This window comes from Sceloporus occidentalis, unplaced genomic scaffold (assembly GCF_023333645.1).
Source record: "Sceloporus occidentalis isolate IW3139 unplaced genomic scaffold, rSceOcc1.0.p SCAF_2, whole genome shotgun sequence".
Lineage (NCBI taxonomy): Eukaryota > Metazoa > Chordata > Lepidosauria > Squamata > Phrynosomatidae > Sceloporus > Sceloporus occidentalis.
This window is the reverse complement of record NW_028316982.1, coordinates 215,109,810-215,131,724: the sequence shown is the minus strand read 5'-3', so window position 1 is coordinate 215,131,724 and position 21,915 is coordinate 215,109,810. Positions and strand designations below refer to the sequence as shown.

Here is a 21,915-nt window from a genome sequence, read left to right as displayed (position 1 = left end):
GCCCTACACAGAATGTGTTACAGAAGTCCAAACAGGATGCAATCAAGACATGTGTCACTAAATCCAGATCTGACTTCTCAAGGAATGAGTGCAGCTTGCACATTAATTTTAGCTGTGCAAATGTACTCCTGGCCACTGCTGAAACTTGGGCATCCAGGCTGAGAGATGAACCCAGAACACCCAAACTATGAGCCTCAGATTTCAGGGGAAGGGTAACCTCATCCAGCACAGGCAAAGTCCCTGTTCTCTGATCTGCCTTCTGACTTACCAGGAACATCTCAGTCTCATCTGGATTAAGTTTGAATTTGTTTGCCCTCATCTAGCCCATTACTGACAACAAATATCATATAAAGTTCAGCCGGTCTCTTTTCAAAGCCAGGAGCTTCCTGGCTTTGCAAATCAACCAACTGAACTCAGATTCTACCCAGATGTCACCCACCTGGCAGCATCAGCAGCAAAAGTCCATGCAATAAAATCCAGATGTATCCTGAATACAAATTGAATTCACCAGTGGTAAGTCACTTTTTTTAGTTGTACAGTAATCTCGTAAAACAAACTGACAAACTATTTTTCTTCCAAATGTCTTTTTACAATTAACACGTAGAAATTATACTTATTTTATTTCACAAAAGCTGTGCCTGTGTATGAGCTATGCACAAGATCTTTAAGTAAAAACTATTTTATGTTAGTTTTTTGTGGGTTTTTCCGGCTAAGTGGCCATGTTCTAGAAGAGTTTCTACCTGACAGTTCGCCAGTATCTGTGGCTGGCATCTCTGAAGATGCCAGCCACAGATGCTGCCGAAACATCAGGAAAAAACTCTTCCAGAACATGGCCACATGGCCTGAAAAACCCACAAAAAACTATGGATGCCGGCCATGAAAGCCTTCAACTTCATATTTTATGTTACTTTGGATGAAGACTCTGTTTTATCTTTTACTAGGCTAATAACACATGTGTGGGGAAGAATTGGCCAGTCTCCTGTTTCTCACACTTTGTTGTGAATGATCTGTTGTTGAAATTTACCAATATCCTAACATTTTCTGCCAAAGAGTGCTGGTGTCTGAAAAAACTACAAAGCTCAGAATTCTGTAGGATGGAGCCATTACAATTAAAGTGGTGTCAAAGGACAACGAAGGTCCCCTGTCCATCACTGCTCTGCTAAGGTCCTATAAATTTCAGCAAAGTAGATGCACCCAGAGATAAAGAGTAATACATCAACTAAGAAGTGGAAAAGACACTTCAGAAATAGCAAGATCATCTTCAGAAGTCTGTTTGTAATCAGATAACTTTGAGTATAAATGGTGTAGACTGAACTACATAAGGGATGAAAATGAGAGAACGAAAGAGATTCCAGGAAAGAATGAGAACATAACATTCCAAGAAAAAAATATATTCACCTCTCTACATATGAGAAAGACCAAAGTATAATACTTTCAGTCCAGTCACAATTAGTTGAAAACTTGCTGGGGTTTTAAACAACAACCTTTGACTTACAGAGGCTGGGTTGAAATATTCAAGTACAGAATACACACACACTCGAGTTCAAATCTCCTTCATGTATACCTTTTGGCTAGCAATTCCTACTGAGTGGTCATTGGAGTCTTTCCCCCATGGTATTTTAAAAGACAGCAGTGCTTTTGAACTCTGATGCTAGTGAGAACTTGAAGTATTTACAAGGTGCTTCTCTCATCTAACCATGGTTATCAGCACAATAACTCAGAAAAATGGGGTGTGTTTCTGGCTTTTTTGACCATAATTGTGATATGTGATTTTTTTTTAAAAAAAAAAGATATAGGCATAAATCTAGGTCTATATCACTTGAATAAAAGATTATCCCCTTTCACACTATCTAACCAGCACCCTAAGATCTGATAAGGAATCTTGACTTTGACTTCTAATGAATGAGAGTATAATTTAGATGTGGGCATCAGAAAAGCACTTTCATGCATCCCAACCAGTCTTATTTTGGACATAGTAGGAATGGAGAGTCAAAGAAGACTGTGCAAAGGCAGGTTTACAGTTGAACATTAAGAAAACAAAAATAATGACCACAGATGATTTTGTTGTGAACTGCTCTCAAGTCAATTTTGACTTAAGCCAAGCTGAAGCAAGTCATCAAAATAAGCTGTCTGCTAACTGAAATTGGCCAACTGTTGTGGATATGTGTGCATTACTTAGGCCCTATTCCCACTGGCGGTTTTGCTCTGGAAGGAACTGGGCAGATTCGGGGGGGGGGGGGGGTCTCCCGAATCTCTCCATTAGCAAGTGCCCACTACAAAAATTGGGGCATTTTAACCCAAATGCCTTCTTACAGAAATTGGGTTTAACATGAAGGCGCCTGCTGTCAATCAAGCAGTCATCATAGGTGACGTTTGCACCACTCATTGGGGTATCGGAAGTATGCTTCCCCCCACCTTTTTTTTAAAGAGCCAGGCACAAAATGCACCAAAATGCGCACTTTTTGTCAGATTTAAAAACCTTGTGTGTGTGTGTGTGTGTGTGTGTTGTGGGCATTTGGGTCAGTGCAGGTTATGATCTGCCCTTGGCCCCATTTTCAACCCCAAAATGCAAGCTAATGCATCCTGTATCCCCCCCCCCCTTGCCACCCCAGAATGCCTCTTACACATGTAATAATAATAATAATAATAATAAATTCCTCACCTCGGAAATGCCAGAAAAGCATGTGATTGCCATGCATTCTTTTTTGCTCTTAAAAGCAATTCAGGGCTACCCCTGAATTCCTTAGAGACAGTAGCAAAAGCATGTATCAATTTGCCAATTTGCCAAATTGACAAGAGCAACAAATGTAACATTCGAATTGTAGCATTCATTTGCAAAGGAAAAAAAGTTGCCCTTTGCAACATTTCCCCTTTGCTGGAAGCGAGCAAACAAGCAGCTAGCCACATTCTATCCATCTATATATCTGCCTCAAGAAAAAAAACATGCACATATTTTGTCAAAAATAATTTAAAAAAATATAAAAAAAAAGGGGGGGGGAAGGTGCCTGATGCGAGCTCCGTTCATGCCCTGCCTTTGACCTGACCTGAACTGACCCTTTTCCTCTTGCTTACATTCTCTTCAGAGGAGGTTTGCCATTGCCTTCCACTGAGAGAGTGACCTGTCAGTTCCAACTAAAGTAGACCCATGGAATTAATTGGGAATAAAAGGAAAATGCAGCACAGGCATTCTGACTGTAGCATCCACATATAACACAAATAATAATAATAATAATAATAATAATAATAATAATAATAATCCAGGAGCAAGAGGAAATGAAAGTAGCACAAGCAAGCACACAGACATGTCACCCAAAAAATCATGCGCATAGATTGTCAAAAATAAAAGAGGCTCCTTCTGCAGCCTGATTTCCCTACATCCTTCCTCCAGCTTGGCCCCGCAGCCCAATTTCCCTTGGCAATCTTACTCCTCCTCTTTCCTTCCAACCTTCCCCTCCCTCTGAGCTGCCCTGGCTCCTTCATCCTCCTCCTCCTGCTCCATTATAGAACGCCCTCCATGGCCCCCTTCTTCCCCCCTGGCTCCCTCCTCCTCCTCCTCCATCACTTTCTCCAGTCCCCCCACCTGCCCTCCCTCTGACAGCCCTTTGTTGCCCTGTCAGTCACCATGATTTCCCCTTTAGCCTCCTCTCACCCAAGCCTCCTGTCAAATCCCCCTTTTTTGCATCCAGGTTCCTCCTCCTCCTCCTCCTCCATCACTTTCTCCACTCCCCCCCGCCCTCCCTCTGACAGCCCTTTGCAGTCCCTGTCAGTCACCCAGATTTCCCCTTTTAGCCTCCTGTCACCCTTTGCCTCCTGTCAGATTCCCCTTTTTCCTTCGGCTCTTTCCTTTTCCTCCTCCTCCTCCTCCCCCTCCCCTCCAATGAGGGGAAGGAATGTTCTGGCCTCTACCCACCCTCTGACCTTAATCCCTCCCTGAATTTTCCCCAATCATGATCGGGGGCAAGTTCATATTTCGCAGAACCCAGGTCTTTTCAGAAAAGACGGACTTTAGCCCGAATCTCGATACCCCGCGCTAAGGGGCATTTCCTTGTGCATGGCTCGACATGGATTATGACAGAATTGGGCCCAATATGAACTTCACGTGGAACATTCGATTTCAAAACTGGGATAAAAGATAGTGTGAATGGGCCCTTAGTTGTTATTTTTAACTGCCATCAAGTCAACTTATGCCAACCCTATGAATGAAAGACCTTCAAGTCATCCTCTCATAAAGAGCTCTGCTTAGGTCTTGCTGATTCAGGGCCTTGGCTTCTTTGATTGATTCAAACCATCTGGGGTGCTGTCAAACTGCTTTAATTCTCTTCCTGAGGGAGACAGTTATAAAAACATGTCTTTTGTCATGCTGGAAAAATCTGTTCAGCAAAAAGATGCTTTTATGACTGTGTTCCTCTGGAAAGAGAATAGAAGTGCTACAATCTCATTTAGAGAGGCAAAGAGAAAGCCACTTCTCTCTTACTGCATCTTGCATTTCTTTTGCCATGTGATATAGTGGTAGGATGGTACGGCAAGGATGCATGAAGATTTCACTGTTTCCTTTTCTGCCCAGCCACATGCCCTTAATTATCATTTTGCACAAGAATGTAGGATACAGAGAAACAATCATTCTCAAAATTCTTCTGTTCTGGAAGTAGACTATGATGGGAACAAGGTTCATGTTTAGAAGAGTCTGCATTTTCTGCTTGACTAGGGACTTTGAGTCATTGTAAATGCAGTGTGAGTATTCTTGAAAGTCATTATAGCTTATATTTTGGCAGCGGGAGAAGTGATCATGTTGAATTGCATACAGAGATATACAATGGCTATTAATTATTGTTGAGTTCCTATGTTAATGTTTCTCCCAGAAACATTTTTGTTGTTATCACAAGTAAAATATAGCTGCATAAAAAAAGGAAGAGAAATAGATAGTAATCTTGACACTTGCTAATGAAACCAGCTGTATTCTGTCTTATTTACCAGACTATCTCCCGTCTATTATTGCTGAAGGGGGGAAATGCAATTGTTTAAAGTCATCATATAAAGAGCATGCTGAAAGCCTATGAAGTCTAAGTGACTGAACTCTCACATCTAATTCAATTCAAAAAGCACACTCCATTTACAACTAACTGTAAACAGTTTCTTTTATGCTACAATACTGAAGTGGCATGACATCGCAGAATGATCATCATATCATGACAAACTATTCTGTACAGTCTGCTGCAGTTATGTGTACATTTCTACTGTCTCCCAAGTACTAGCTCTGTTCATCAGCCCCATCCAGTGCTGGGGCCCAAAAGAGCCAGAGCGCCTAGACTGGGTAAGGACAGTCTACTCAAACCTGCCTATCCCTTTAAGAATTCTCTAGCAGGCACTCCTCTCTTCCAAACCTGTATATATTTCCCATGTTTCATTTGGTTTCCACAAGGTACAGCTTCAGTGCTAAACCTTTGGTCATGTAATGGCAATCTTCAGTTCAGAAGTGCAAATTTTAAGAAGGTTCATCAAACTCTATTTAGAAACTAAAGATGTTCACAGCAGAAATGATATTGTCAGGACTGAAGCAACTTCAGTTAAAGAGTATATTAAGAGCATATAACAAGTCAAATAATTTCGTGTGCTCACACCCCATTTTTCTTTCAACCAAAACAACCCAGTTCCCAGGACAGCTCCACCTTTCCATCCTGTACCAAGCATTCCCATCAACTTGACTTCTGACAGTTCACAGCAGTTTTTCTCTCCCCTCACACCTACTCTTCTCAAGAGGTAAACAATTTCTCTGCCCAGCATAATCACTGGTACAGCATAACTCAGCGCCCAGTATTATAAAGCATATACACAATATATGGCTAGCAAGCATGTCAGGACATCAGACCCTGACACCTTTCCAGCAAAACAAACAAACAAACCTTTGTAATGGCTTTGCCTATCACCTCATGCCCCCATTTTGACAAAGCCCATAAGAACAACACATCCACTTTGAGACTGCTTTGGTCACCTTAATGGAGGATCTTTGCCTGAGTGTGGAAAGTGTGTCCCTACTGGTGCTTTTGGACCTCTCAGTGGCATTCAATACCGTTGACCATGGTATCCTGCTGGAAGTGGAAGCACTGCACTTCAGTGATTCCAGTCCTATCTCTTGGGCAGGTTCCAGATGATGGTTCTTGGGGCAGCTGCTCCTCCCAAAAGGTGCTGTTATATGGCATACAAAGTGCCATTCTATCCCCAACATCTGCATGAGACTACTAGGAGAAGTCATCCAGAAGCAAGCAGTGAGGTGCTCAGTATGCTGCTGATACCCAAATATATTTCTGTATGCCTCAAATACAGCTTCAGTTAAGTGTAAGTAGTATATAGGGGTAGCTCCTGTCAAAAAATGATTGATGACCCTTAAGCCCCGCCCCCTTGAATGATTTATGACCCTTAAGCCCCACCCCTGACCATGCCCCCTAGAATGATTGATGACCCTTAAGCCCCGCCCCTGACCATGCCCCCTAGAATGATTGATGACCCTTTGGCCCCGCCCATGAATCCTCCCGCCAAGAATGATTAATGACCCTTTAGCCCCGCCCCTGACCATGCCCCAAGAATGATTTATGACCCTTTGGCCCCGCCCTTGACCCCTCCCCTGACCCAAGGGTTCCCATTCACCCACGCCCTTGAGGTCACGTGCCCCCCTGACCAATGGTTTGATCTCAGGAGAGCCACGTGGTCCACGCTAGCCAACCAGAAGGCTGGCTGAAGAGAGCTCTAGCCTGTATCGAGAAGCGGCCATTCTATGCATGCCCAGACACGTTCTGCGGAGACAGCATGGAGACGCCGAGCACCCCTCTGCGGTTTGCAGCGCCTTCTACAAACCGGAGAATCAAACCCACCAGAATAACATCCTGGCCAAACTACCACGGGCCTGTGGGCTTTAGTGACCCTCCCGTACCGTTGAATATTTGGCCTGGAAAGGAATCCAAAGAGCCTGAAAAGACACCCAACATTATGGATTTCATTGACGATTCCTCAGAACTCGAGTGTGATTGCAGATGCAATTTAAAATCCATTCTCCAGAAGAAGGAGAAGAAGGACGTACCCGACACTCCACAGAGCCCTGATGAACCGGATGGCGCAGGACTTTCGAAACCCGCCGCTCAGATGGAAGAGGTCATGGAAGAGGGAGATCGTGACCCACCACAGCCTTCCCATGCGGAAGAAACTATGAATGAAAGCGTGGATTCCGGCTACTACAGTTTAACGGTAAGTTAATAAAATCTTAAAAAAAAAAAAAAAAGTTAGTGGGCTGGTTATCATTTGGGAGACAAGTGTGTTGTCTTCTAAAAGAATAAAACGTTTCTTATTTCTCTTTATTGGCTTAGGATGAAGACCTACAAGCAGACGGTGCTGAGAACCAGGCTGGAAAGAGTCTACAGCCCCTAAATGTTTCCCCCATCCCTAAGGTGTAGATATGTTTCTAATCTTTCCACCAATAAAATGTTGTTTGTATTACATGAGTGTGTTCATACTTACCTTAGAGTTGAAAATGGGAGGGCATGAAAAAATTCTGGGTGATATATATTATTCTCCAGGGAGAACTGGGAGCTTTGGGGGTGTGAATGCCCTACTTCATGAAGCCAAAATACATAAACAAAAATCTTAAAAGAGAGGAGGTGTCCCAATGGCTTTCTGGCCAAGATGCCTATACGCTACACAGACCTGCCAAAATGCATTTTAAAAGAAACAAGACGGTTGTATCTAATGTGGATTCTCAATGGCAGGCTGATCTGGTTGATATGCAACAGTTTTCTAAGTATAACAGAGGTTACAAGTACATTTTAACAGTAATAGATATCCTGTCTAAATTTGCCTGGGCTTTAGCTTTAAAGGACAAAACCGGTAAAGAAGTGGCCGCGGCTTTTAACGCTATTTTTAGCCAAAGCGGCAGAAAGCCTGTCAAATTACAAACGGATCGTGGCCGTGAATTTCTAAACAAATCTGTGAATAGCCTATTAAAACATCATGGGATTCATCATTTTGTCACCAATAATGAAGTCAAGGCAGGGGTTGTGGAACGATTTAATAGAACATTAAAAACAAAGATGTGGAGGTATTTCACAGCTAAAAATACCTTTACCTATATTGACATGCTTCCCCTGTTTCTAAAAAGTTATAACCAGAGTTTTCATCGAACAATCAAAGCAAGGCCTGCAGACGTCAATGATTCTAATGCTCTAGCCGTGTGGAAAACAGTATATGGGGCCCCTATCAAAACAGAAAAGGAGCATCCGCTCCTTAGAAAAGGAGACCATGTGAGGGTTTCTAAAAGCAAGGGCATATTTGCCAAAGGATATGAACAGAATTTCACCACAGAAGTATTTATTATTGACCAGGTCATCCTAACTGCAAAGAGACCTGTGTACCTGCTGAAAGATTATCTTGAGGAGCCTGTTGTTGGAAGCTTTTACCCTGAAGAGTTACAAAAGGTGAATGTCAAAGAGGATCAAGCGTACAGGATTGAAAAAATACTAGACGCTAAAGGCCGGGGTAGGAGAAAACAATACCTAGTGAAATGGTTAGGCTGGCCTAGCAAATTCAACAGTTGGGTGCTTGCTTCTGAAGTTGGTGAACCTGTGTAGAGGTGGGGGAAAATGGGAGAGAGTGGGTTTTATATCTTGCTCCCTAGTAATAGCAGCGCATCCGTTTTTCCACAGAACACAATTTCGTGCTTTACTATCTCTTTAGCAAGAGCCCTGGAACTTCCCGGGGAGTGGGAAGTAGGGCTCGCTGAGATACAGTACCCGCACACTTGGAATAATCTCAATACTAATACACCTTTTGAAATTGCCAATGAGACCAAGAAATGGTCCTTCATTCTGCAACGGGGGTATTATTCTGAGCTCCCTGTACTTCTTGAAATTATGAACAACCTGATATCAAGAGGTCCTGACCCCCCTGAAGCGCTTCTTCATTATGACCGTGTGACCGGAAAGGTTAGACTTAAAACAAATGGACCATACACAATCCAGGCTGGAGGGAGACTAGCTAACATGTTAGGATTAGTACCCAACCGTCATACCAAAACTCCCCCCTTCAAAGCAGACATCACAGCTGGTTTCAACACCTTATATGTGTACACCGATATAGTGGAGCATCAGATCGTGGGAGACTTCTATGTCCCACTGTTGCGCTGCATCCCTGTACGTGGACAGAGCGACGAATGTGTCCATATTGTTTATGATAAGCCTCACTACATCCCTGTAAGTAAGCATCACATTGACACCATCACCATTGAGATAAAGTCGGACCAGAACAAAAAAGTGCCATTTCGCTCGGGTAAGGTGCTTGTGAAACTACATTTCCGCCCCAGGAGAATACTGAAGCTTTAAAGATGGTATTTGTGAAAACATATGGTGACCCTGCCCTTTATAGAGATTATTACAGGGTCCAAGCCGGTAACGGTCTTCCAGGGTACCATGGAACCCCTGTAATGTACGGATCTGGGCTTGGCGGGATTTTCAGAAGCCTTTTCAGAAAAGCAGGTCCACTTTTGAAAAGAGGTCTGAACATAATGAAACCCCATGTTAAAACAGCCATGCAGAATATTGCTACAGATGTGGTCGGTGAAGTTACTCAGGCAGTTATGAATAAAATGAAACCCACAACTCCACAAGAAGGCTCAGGCCTGATGTATATTCAAAGAAGGCATCGTCAAAAAAGAAAAGCATCACGGGTGAGGTTAATAGGCCCTCCCCGAGCCCTTAAAAGAAAACGTGTAAGCAGAAAGAAAACTCAGAAGCGGAGAGCTGTAAGGAAGAGGAGGAGTCGGCCTCGCGCACAGTCTAAGAGAGATATATTTTAAACTAAAACCATGGCTTTTATCCACAGCGGATCTGAAGAATGCACAAAATCTGAATTAGACCTATTTAGTATTGGACCTACACAGACAAGTATCGAGAAAAGTTTGTATATTGAGGTGCCCCCCTTGACGGCTCTGACAGAATCTGCGCCGCTAGATTTTTTCATTGCAGGATATGGTGAAGATTATATGGATCTCAATAATACGCTCTTATATCTAACCTGTAAGATTACTAAGGATGATAATACAAACATTCCTGCAACTGCCGAAGTTGGATTGGTGAACTATCCTATAGCCTCCATTTTTAGTCAGCTGGATGTGGTTTTGGGCGATAGGCTGATCAGCCAGAGCAATAACTGTTACCCTTACCGTGCTTTCATAGAATCTGTGCTGAACTACAGTGAAGACACTCTAGCCACCCAATTCTCTACAGGGTTGTTCTATAAAGATACCGCTGGAGAGCATGAATCGGCAGATCTGGAGGGGAATAATCACGGCTTTATTGAACGAGCAAACCTGACACGTGGAAGCAGAAAACTAGATCTGCTGGGACATCTCCACACAGACCTATTTTTTCAGGAGAAACTGCTTCTAAATGGGGTGGATGTAAAAATCAAACTCACACGCAACAAAGATCCTTTCTGCTTAATGACCGATGATGCAGACAGCAGTTACAAACTGCAAATTTTATCAGCGTCCCTTTTTGTGAAGAAGGTGAGAGTGTCACCGGGAGTACGGCTAGGTCATGCAGAAGCTCTGCTGACATGCAACGCCAAATACCCTGTGGACCGTGTAAGCATGAAAGTGTTTAGCATCCCGAGAGGCAGCCGTGTCACCAACCAGGAGAATCTCTTTTTGGGTCAATTACCCAAGCAGGTGATTATAGGCTTGGTGGACAACGACGCCTTCAGTGGAACTTACAACAAGAACCCCTTTAACTTTAAGCATTACGACATCAATTTTGCTGCGCTGTATTTGGATGGAGAGCAGAACCCCACAAAGCCATTTCAACCCAACTTTGAAGATGGAAACTGTGTCAGGGAATACATGAGTTTGGTGCAGACAGCAGGCAAGCATATGAAAGACCGATCTCTTTTAATCAACCGTGACGAATATGCAAGAGGTTACACGCTTTTTGCATTTGACCTTACCCCAGACCAAGAAGGCGGAGATCATTATTCGTTGATCAAAACCGGGAACCTGAGGGCTGAATTCCGGTTCGCCAGACCTCTGCCCACTACCGTGAATATGATCGTATATGGTGTTTTTGACAATGTGATAGAGATAAATCACAGGAGAAACGTCTTGTATGATTATATGTAACATGGACAGCGTGCAATTAACCCGCATCCTTTCTTCAAATCCTTATACTCGAAAGCCGTTCTATGGAGTCTTCCCGTGTGACATGCTCCCTAGAGAGAAGCTGATACAAAGACCTGTCTGTCTAGTCATCAACACTCACCCCCACAATCTCCCTGGAGAACACTGGTTGGCTATCTACTTAACAGAAGAAAATACCGGTGAATTTTTTGACTCCTACGGACACCCTCCCGACCACCCGCTCTTTCCTAAAACCATTGTTAAATTTTTAAGAAAAAACGCCTGCAAAACTATGTTTCAGCCCAGAGCAGTGCAAGCCTCAGACTCTGTGGTGTGTGGTTACCACTGTGTGTTTTTCCTTCAGCATCGCTGTAAAGGCCTGACTTTTAAAAATATTCAAGAATTATATTCTCACGACTTGCAAAGAAATGATGAAATGGTGGTTGAACATGTAAAAACAAAGAGGAACATGCCAAGGCTTGTCTCATACATGCCCAAACTTGTCCCAAACATGTTTCAACCAGCCCAAGGATGTATAACCTGCAACGCTTTTCATAAACGTTCTTGTCAATAAATAGATCCTCTAGGAAGGATTTTAAAGAATTTTTCTTGTTTGTGTTTTTCTTTTAACTAAAATAAAAACGTAGACTTAAGTGATAATTTTAACTTATTTATTTCTCTTTTTGAAAAAGCATCAGGAGAATCATAAATGGAGCCAATTAGCTGTACTAGACTGTCTCTGTTTTCTCAAAGCTTTGCGGGAGGTCTTGGGGGTGTGAAACAGCACCGGAGTGGCATCGTTGGGGTTCTTTAGCTTGTCCAAAAATTCTCTGTTGGCATGGTGCCCAACCACAGACGTTGGGACATTGAGCTCTGCCATGGCCCTCATGAAAACATCCCAGCCTTTTGGAACATGTTTGGCTGGTAAAGCATGGGTCTGAGTAACCCCCTTGACTAAATCCAGCATATTGGACCCAGCCACAGGTTCCCCTTTATAGACAAAGGATCCTTTGTCATTCCATGAAGAAATACTCTTGTGTTGCTTCATTTTGGTTAACAACACCCTTGCTGCATTCTTGTATCTGGCAGGCAGGCTTTCCAGGATTTCTGGATGGCGCCTCTTTCTCAGTACACGCACCTGATGAGGAGATAATGGAATGTTGCCTTTTAAAGCGTTCAGGGCTATTTCTGAGATGGCTGCAACCAGGTCATTTGAGGCTGTACATAAAAAAGCTTTCCTCTGGGGTGGGGGCATCTTAACGAGTAGTTTTAATGGCGCTCCTCTGAACCCCTGTTTCAAGAAATCCTGGAAAGCCTGCCTGCCAGATACAAGAATGCAGCAAGGGTGTTGTTAACCAAAATGAAGCAACACAAGAGTATTTCTTCATGGAATGACAAAGGATCCTTTGTCTATAAAGGGGAACCTGTGGCTGGGTCCAATATGCTGGATTTAGTCAAGGGGGTTACTCAGACCCATGCTTTACCAGCCAAACATGTTCCAAAAGGCTGGGATGTTTTCATGAGGGCCATGGCAGAGCTCAATGTCCCAACGTCTGTGGTTGGGCACCATGCCAACAGAGAATTTGGTGTCACGGTGCTGTTTCACACCCCCAAGACCTCCCGCAAAGCTTTGAGAAAACAGAGACAGTCTAGTACAGCTAATTGGCTCCATTTATGATTCTCCTGATGCTTTTTCAAAAAGAGAAATAAATAAGTTAAAATTATCACTTAAGTCTACGTTTTTATTTTAGTTAAAAGAAAAACACAAACAAGAAAAATTCTTTAAAATCCTTCCTAGAGGATCTATTTATTGACAAGAACGTTTATGAAAAGCGTTGCAGGTTATACATCCTTGGGCTGGTTGAAACATGTTTGGGACAAGTTTGGGCATGTATGAGACAAGCCTTGGCATGTTCCTCTTTGTTTTTACATGTTCAACCACCATTTCATCATTTCTTTGCAAGTCGTGAGAATATAATTCTTGAATATTTTTAAAAGTCAGGCCTTTACAGCGATGCTGAAGGAAAAACACACAGTGGTAACCACACACCACAGAGTCTGAGGCTTGCACTGCTCTGGGCTGAAACATAGTTTTGCAGGCGTTTTTTCTTAAAAATTTAACAATGGTTTTAGGAAAGAGCGGGTGGTCGGGAGGGTGTCCGTAGGAGTCAAAAAATTCACCGGTATTTTCTTCTGTTAAGTAGATAGCCAACCAGTGTTCTCCAGGGAGATTGTGGGGGTGAGTGTTGATGACTAGACAGACAGGTCTTTGTATCAGCTTCTCTCTAGGGAGCATGTCACACGGGAAGACTCCATAGAACGGCTTTCGAGTATAAGGATTTGAAGAAAGGATGCGGGTTAATTGCACGCTGTCCATGTTACATATAATCATACAAGACGTTTCTCCTGTGATTTATCTCTATCACATTGTCAAAAACACCATATACGATCATATTCACGGTAGTGGGCAGAGGTCTGGCGAACCGGAATTCAGCCCTCAGGTTCCCGGTTTTGATCAACGAATAATGATCTCCGCCTTCTTGGTCTGGGGTAAGGTCAAATGCAAAAAGCGTGTAACCTCTTGCATATTCGTCACGGTTGATTAAAAGAGATCGGTCTTTCATATGCTTGCCTGCTGTCTGCACCAAACTCATGTATTCCCTGACACAGTTTCCATCTTCAAAGTTGGGTTGAAATGGCTTTGTGGGGTTCTGCTCTCCATCCAAATACAGCGCAGCAAAATTGATGTCGTAATGCTTAAAGTTAAAGGGGTTCTTGTTGTAAGTTCCACTGAAGGCGTCGTTGTCCACCAAGCCTATAATCACCTGCTTGGGTAATTGACCCAAAAAGAGATTCTCCTGGTTGGTGACACGGCTGCCTCTCGGGATGCTAAACACTTTCATGCTTACACGGTCCACAGGGTATTTGGCGTTGCATGTCAGCAGAGCTTCTGCATGACCTAGCCGTACTCCCGGTGACACTCTCACCTTCTTCACAAAAAGGGACGCTGATAAAATTTGCAGTTTGTAACTGCTGTCTGCATCATCGGTCATTAAGCAGAAAGGATCTTTGTTGCGTGTGAGTTTGATTTTTACATCCACCCCATTTAGAAGCAGTTTCTCCTGAAAAAATAGGTCTGTGTGGAGATGTCCCAGCAGATCTAGTTTTCTGCTTCCACGTGTCAGGTTTGCTCGTTCAATAAAGCCGTGATTATTCCCCTCCAGATCTGCCGATTCATGCTCTCCAGCGGTATCTTTATAGAACAACCCTGTAGAGAATTGGGTGGCTAGAGTGTCTTCACTGTAGTTCAGCACAGATTCTATGAAAGCACGGTAAGGGTAACAGTTATTGCTCTGGCTGATCAGCCTATCGCCCAAAACCACATCCAGCTGACTAAAAATGGAGGCTATAGGATAGTTCACCAATCCAACTTCGGCAGTTGCAGGAATGTTTGTATTATCATCCTTAGTAATCTTACAGGTTAGATATAAGAGCGTATTATTGAGATCCATATAATCTTCACCATATCCTGCAATGAAAAAATCTAGCGGCGCAGATTCTGTCAGAGCCGTCAAGGGGGGCACCTCAATATACAAACTTTTCTCGATACTTGTCTGTGTAGGTCCAATACTAAATAGGTCTAATTCAGATTTTGTGCATTCTTCAGATCCGCTGTGGATAAAAGCCATGGTTTTAGTTTAAAATATATCTCTCTTAGACTGTGCGCGAGGCCGACTCCTCCTCTTCCTTACAGCTCTCCGCTTCTGAGTTTTCTTTCTGCTTACACGTTTTCTTTTAAGGGCTCGGGGAGGGCCTATTAACCTCACCCGTGATGCTTTTCTTTTTTGACGATGCCTTCTTTGAATATACATCAGGCCTGAGCCTTCTTGTGGAGTTGTGGGTTTCATTTTATTCATAACTGCCTGAGTAACTTCACCGACCACATCTGTAGCAATATTCTGCATGGCTGTTTTAACATGGGGTTTCATTATGTTCAGACCTCTTTTCAAAAGTGGACCTGCTTTTCTGAAAAGGCTTCTGAAAATCCCGCCAAGCCCAGATCCGTACATTACAGGGGTTCCATGGTACCCTGGAAGACCGTTACCGGCTTGGACCCTGTAATAATCTCTATAAAGGGCAGGGTCACCATATGTTTTCACAAATACCATCTTTAAAGCTTCAGTATTCTCCTGGGGCGGAAATGTAGTTTCACAAGCACCTTACCCGAGCGAAATGGCACTTTTTTGTTCTGGTCCGACTTTATCTCAATGGTGATGGTGTCAATGTGATGCTTACTTACAGGGATGTAGTGAGGCTTATCATAAACAATATGGACACATTCGTCGCTCTGTCCACGTACAGGGATGCAGCGCAACAGTGGGACATAGAAGTCTCCCACGATCTGATGCTCCACTATATCGGTGTACACATATAAGGTGTTGAAACCAGCTGTGATGTCTGCTTTGAAGGGGGGAGTTTTGGTATGACGGTTGGGTACTAATCCTAACATGTTAGCTAGTCTCCCTCCAGCCTGGATTGTGTATGGTCCATTTGTTTTAAGTCTAACCTTTCCGGTCACACGGTCATAATGAAGAAGCGCTTCAGGGGGGTCAGGACCTCTTGATATCAGGTTGTTCATAATTTCAAGAAGTACAGGGAGCTCAGAATAATACCCCCGTTGCAGAATGAAGGACCATTTCTTGGTCTCATTGGCAATTTCAAAAGGTGTATTAGTATTGAGATTATTCCAAGTGTGCGGGTACTGTATCTCAGCGAGCCCTACTTCCCACTCCCCGGGAAGTTCCAGGGCTCTTGCTAAAGAGATAGTAAAGCACGAAATTGTGTTCTGTGGAAAAACGGATGCGCTGCTATTACTAGGGAGCAAGATATAAAACCCACTCTCTCCCATTTTCCCCCACCTCTACACAGGTTCACCAACTTCAGAAGCAAGCACCCAACTGTTGAATTTGCTAGGCCAGCCTAACCATTTCACTAGGTATTGTTTTCTCCTACCCCGGCCTTTAGCGTCTAGTATTTTTTCAATCCTGTACGCTTGATCCTCTTTGACATTCACCTTTTGTAACTCTTCAGGGTAAAAGCTTCCAACAACAGGCTCCTCAAGATAATCTTTCAGCAGGTACACAGGTCTCTTTGCAGTTAGGATGACCTGGTCAATAATAAATACTTCTGTGGTGAAATTCTGTTCATATCCTTTGGCAAATATGCCCTTGCTTTTAGAAACCCTCACATGGTCTCCTTTTCTAAGGAGCGGATGCTCCTTTTCTGTTTTGATAGGGGCCCCATATACTGTTTTCCACACGGCTAGAGCATTAGAATCATTGACGTCTGCAGGCCTTGCTTTGATTGTTCGATGAAAACTCTGGTTATAACTTTTTAGAAACAGGGGAAGCATGTCAATATAGGTAAAGGTATTTTTAGCTGTGAAATACCTCCACATCTTTGTTTTTAATGTTCTATTAAATCGTTCCACAACCCCTGCCTTGACTTCATTATTGGTGACAAAATGATGAATCCCATGATGTTTTAATAGGCTATTCACAGATTTGTTTAGAAATTCACGGCCACGATCCGTTTGTAATTTGACAGGCTTTCTGCCGCTTTGGCTAAAAATAGCGTTAAAAGCCGCGGCCACTTCTTTACCGGTTTTGTCCTTTAAAGCTAAAGCCCAGGCAAATTTAGACAGGATATCTATTACTGTTAAAATGTACTTGTAACCTCTGTTATACTTAGAAAACTGTTGCATATCAACCAGATCAGCCTGCCATTGAGAATCCACATTAGATACAACCGTCTTGTTTCTTTTAAAATGCATTTTGGCAGGTCTGTGTAGCGTATAGGCATCTTGGCCAGAAAGCCATTGGGACACCTCCTCTCTTTTAAGATTTTTGTTTATGTATTTTGGCTTCATGAAGTAGGGCATTCACACCCCCAAAGCTCCCAGTTCTCCCTGGAGAATAATATATATCACCCAGAATTTTTTCATGCCCTCCCATTTTCAACTCTAAGGTAAGTATGAACACACTCATGTAATACAAACAACATTTTATTGGTGGAAAGATTAGAAACATATCTACACCTTAGGGATGGGGGAAACATTTAGGGGCTGTAGACTCTTTCCAGCCTGGTTCTCAGCACCGTCTGCTTGTAGGTCTTCATCCTAAGCCAATAAAGAGAAATAAGAAACGTTTTATTCTTTTAGAAGACAACACACTTGTCTCCCAAATGATAACCAGCCCACTAACTTTTTTTTTTTTTTTTAAGATTTTATTAACTTACCGTTAAACTGTAGTAGCCGGAATCCACGCTTTCATTCATAGTTTCTTCCGCATGGGAAGGCTGTGGTGGGTCACGATCTCCCTCTTCCATGACCTCTTCCATCTGAGCGGCGGGTTTCGAAAGTCCTGCGCCATCCGGTTCATCAGGGCTCTGTGGAGTGTCGGGTACGTCCTTCTTCTCCTTCTTCTGGAGAATGGATTTTAAATTGCATCTGCAATCACACTCGAGTTCTGAGGAATCGTCAATGAAATCCATAATGTTGGGTGTCTTTTCAGGCTCTTTGGATTCCTTTCCAGGCCAAATATTCAACGGTACGGGAGGGTCACTAAAGCCCACAGGCCCGTGGTAGTTTGGCCAGGATGTTATTCTGGTGGGTTTGATTCTCCGGTTTGTAGAAGGCGCTGCAAACCGCAGAGGGGTGCTCGGCGTCTCCATGCTGTCTCCGCAGAACGTGTCTGGGCATGCATAGAATGGCCGCTTCTCGATACAGGCTAGAGCTCTCTTCAGCCAGCCTTCTGGTTGGCTAGCGTGGACCACGTGGCTCTCCTGAGATCAAACCATTGGTCAGGGGGGCACGTGACCTCAAGGGCGTGGGTGAATGGGAACCCTTGGGTCAGGGGAGGGGTCAAGGGCGGGGCCAAAGGGTCATAAATCATTCTTGGGGCATGGTCAGGGGCGGGGCTAAAGGGTCATTAATCATTCTTGGCGGGAGGATTCATGGGCGGGGCCAAAGGGTCATCAATCATTCTAGGGGGCATGGTCAGGGGCGGGGCTTAAGGGTAATCAATCATTCTAGGGGGCGTGGTCAGGGGCGGGGCTTAAGGGTCATAAATCATTCAAGGGGGCGGGGCTTAAGGGTCATCAATCATTTTTTGACAGGAGCTACCCCTATATACTACTAGTGTAGTATGTCTCCTCTGAATAAATGCCTGGAAGAGGCAATGAGCTGGATGAGGAAAAACAAATTGAAACTGAATCCAAACAACACAGAGGTGCTTACTGTCAAAGGACCTAATCAGGGTCTGGAGGTGTGCCAACCAGTCCTGGATGGGGTTAGACTCCCCCTGAAAGACTGTGTTTGCATTTTGGGTGGTGCTTCTGGATCCATTGCTGCAAATGACAACTCAGATAGATGCAACAGCCAGGAGTACTTACTATCAGTTTCTGCTGTTATGCCATCTGCGCCCCACCTAGAGCTGGAAGACCTAAAGATGGTAGTGCATGTGCTGGTAACCTCAAGCCTGGACTTTTGCACTGCATTGTGCTACCTCTGTACCAAGATCAGAAACTTCCATGAGTTCAAAACACTGCAGCCAGATTGGTTAATGGGACATCCGAAAGTGATCACATCACACCAATATTAAAATCACTCCACTGGCTGTCAGTTAGTATCCAGCAAGGTACAAAGTGTTGGTTATTACCTTTAAAGCCCACATGGTTTGGGTTTAGGTTATCTTCAGGATCATCCCCCCTCCCTTATAATCTTCCCTAATATATAATAATAATAATAATAATAATAATAATAATAATAATAATAATTTACTTATACCCCTATACACTCAGGTGTCTGGTTACTCCAGTCAGCCATGACTAGGTTGGTAACTGTCAGCCAGAGGACTTTTTCTTCAGCCACCCCTAGACTGTGGAATTGCCTTCCAGAAGAGATTCGTCAGCTAAATACACTGTCTGTATCAAAAAGAGCAGTGAAGACCAGTCTCTTCCAGCAGGCTTATCCAGATGATTTTTTAATTTATAATTTTAAAAGATGAATTTTAGTTATGGATTGTTTTAATATGTGTGCATTTTATTTGTGTTTTTTTAAACTGATGTGTATTTTAACTAATGTGTTTTAACTTATGTTGTTTGTTAATTACTGTTGTTCCCCACCTCAATCCATGGGGAGAGTCGGGTAAGAAATAAACATTCTTATTCTTATATTGTTGGTGTTATGCTCTTTCAATTTGATCCTGATTTATGGTGGTTCTATCATAGGACTCTCTTAGCAAGATTTCATCAGAGGTTGTTTGTCATTGAGTTCCTCTGTGCCATAGAGTGTGTGATTTTTCCAAAGCTCATCCAGTGAGTTTCTATGACTGAGTGGGAATTCAAACCCTGGTCTAGATTTTCCCCCTCTTAACTATTGCTTCTGTCTGTTCAGTTCAAATGTCATTGGAACCCCTTGAATTGTTATGTACACATTGTGTTTGATTTTTCTCTTATGATTTCTCTGATCTGCTGTTGCATGTATTTGATTAACTCCCTACAGAGTGTACCCAAGATATTGAACTATGAATAGCTTCAGATGTTAACTATATGCTCAAATAAAGAAAATGTAACTCATTCATGTTAACTATTGCCTTGAATATCATTCACATTTGAATCTACCTTGTCTCTGTGAAGAACAGTCTTTGATTGTCTTGTGTAAACTAAGCAACAGTGTGAGAATGGACATTCAGCACAGAGCCAAATTTGAATAATTATGATAGAATACCCACAAGGATAGATGAAACACAATAAAACTGAAGATATTCAACAATTCCTTATGAAGTGATTAAACTTCTATTGTGGCAACTTTGCTTTGTTCAGGTGATTCTGACAGATCTATCTGATTAACAATTAATATTAGCTGCAGTTATTAAATTATTTATTCTAAAATAGTTTCACAATAAAACAAAACTGTGCAAGATTATTCCACCACATATGATATGAGATAGGGTAACTGCAGTATTTATTGTTTAAACAAATGTTTGTATTTGTGAAAATTGCATATATTGGTAACCCAAAGATGTGGAACTTGTAACACAGAGAACTAAAGAATTATTTGAACAGGTTGCTTTTCTAACCTGATATTTATGATCTGGGAGAATGAAATCAACATGTCTCTGTAAAAACCTTTAACTTAGTTGTTTGGGCTGTGGATTACTCCACTGAGCCATATTTCTGTCTCAAACAGTTTGATCTGAATTAAAGTACAGTAATATCTAGAGGCACTCAGAGATAAAAAAAATAATATTCTTGTAGTCCTAGAGAAGTCAATATTGGGGAAATCAATTCAGAAAATGCATCTATTCAGCCTGAATTCATTCTCGGTAGATTTAACATGTACTCTGAATTTTTAAAACAACAGAAGACATCAAAGCCATGTAAAGGTTTTCTTCATGTAGAGGTCTCAGACTGAGTCACAAAATATTTCTTGAAGAGAGGAGGAAAACTGATTTTGTTGTCAAGGAAAAGAATGTCTTAAAGTTCTTCCAATCCTTCAGTGAAAAATAGTTCATTTTCCTTACCTGCAGCATCGTTACTACAGAAATAATCCAGTTTGACACCACTTTAACTGTCATGACTCAATGCTATAGCATTCTGGGAACTGCGGTTTTGTGAGACATTTAGTCAGAGAGCTTTGGTGTCACAACAAACTACAAATTCCAGAATTCCATAGCACCGATCCATGTTAAAGTGGTGTCAAACTGAATTATTTCTGCAGTGCAGATGCAGCCATAAAAATCTATATTTAAACTGTCAGTCGTAGAACATAATTTCTCACTGTTCTGGAGACTGCTGCAAGTATTCACTGTTTGTTTTTGCCTTTGCACAGAAAACAGGTGACACGGACTGGCTGTTTCTTCCAGCATTAAACATTTCAGCCATAACAAACATCCAAGGTCAGGAAAACCTCAAGGCAGGAATGTAAATGGAAATTGTAAAACATGTTATTACTTTTCCTGAATTGAGTTATAAAACTTAATAATACTCAGAAACAGAATGACATATTTTCATCTCTAGCCCATAGTCAAACATGAGGTTTCACTTTGACCAAAGATGACAGATGATTGCTTGCTATGAGGCTTTTAGACTAATCTTCAATTGTCACAATTAATGACAAAGGCAAATTTCAGCTGTAATAGTATAAACAGTGACTTGTATAGTTGCAATCAGAGCAAGTTGCTAGGCCTTGATTTGGAAGTAGGGTGTCCAACTATTTCCAGTCTAAAGCCTATCTTAGGAAGACTGAGGAGACTGTAGAGACATAACACCATAGGATGCTCTAAATGTCTCTAAAAAAAGCAGACAAAAGCTTCCAAATCTCATAGTAAAAATGGTAAAGATACAGATCTTGTAGCTCTATCACTGGGGTTCTTATGAATACTATGTTCAAACAGAACTTCATTAAATAGCATAATGATTATGTAATATTCCTATCCATCTTATAGCAAGTATTCTGTAGTAACTGGTCAGCATGGCATATGTTTCAAGGCTCAGATTACTGGAGTCTATTTCAGTTCCTGACGTGTTGCTAAATCTGAAATGAACTAAGCTATTAAGAGTATGGCTGTGTATGTGTGTGTGCATGCCTCCAAGTCACCTGTCAACCTATAGTGTTCCAATGCATTTCATAGGATTTTCTTAGGCAAGGAATCCTCAGAGAGATTTTTGTCACTTCCTTCCTCTGAAATATAGCCTACAGC

General features: G+C 42.4%; 2 protein-coding genes across 2 annotated transcripts; one reads left to right on the top strand and one right to left on the bottom strand.

Annotated features, from left to right (window-relative positions):
• Positions 1-9,844: 9,844 nt before the first annotated feature.
• Positions 9,845-11,155, top strand: LOC149319682 (uncharacterized protein F54H12.2-like). Its single transcript, XM_089508439.1, has one exon. The coding sequence runs from the start codon at positions 9,845-9,847 to the stop codon at positions 11,153-11,155; it is 1,311 nt and encodes a 436-aa protein (XP_089364565.1).
• A 2,375-nt stretch (positions 11,156-13,530) lies between these two features.
• Positions 13,531-14,841, bottom strand: LOC149319681 (uncharacterized protein F54H12.2-like). Its single transcript, XM_089508438.1, has one exon. The coding sequence runs from the start codon at positions 14,839-14,841 to the stop codon at positions 13,531-13,533; it is 1,311 nt and encodes a 436-aa protein (XP_089364564.1).
• Positions 14,842-21,915: the final 7,074 nt, after the last annotated feature.

Excerpts from the sequence above, each read along its gene's own strand:
- LOC149319682 (XM_089508439.1), top strand. The coding sequence starts at position 9,845 with ATGGCTTTTATCCACAGCGGATCTGAAGAATGCACAAAATCTGAATTA.
- LOC149319681 (XM_089508438.1), bottom strand. The coding sequence starts at position 14,841 with ATGGCTTTTATCCACAGCGGATCTGAAGAATGCACAAAATCTGAATTA.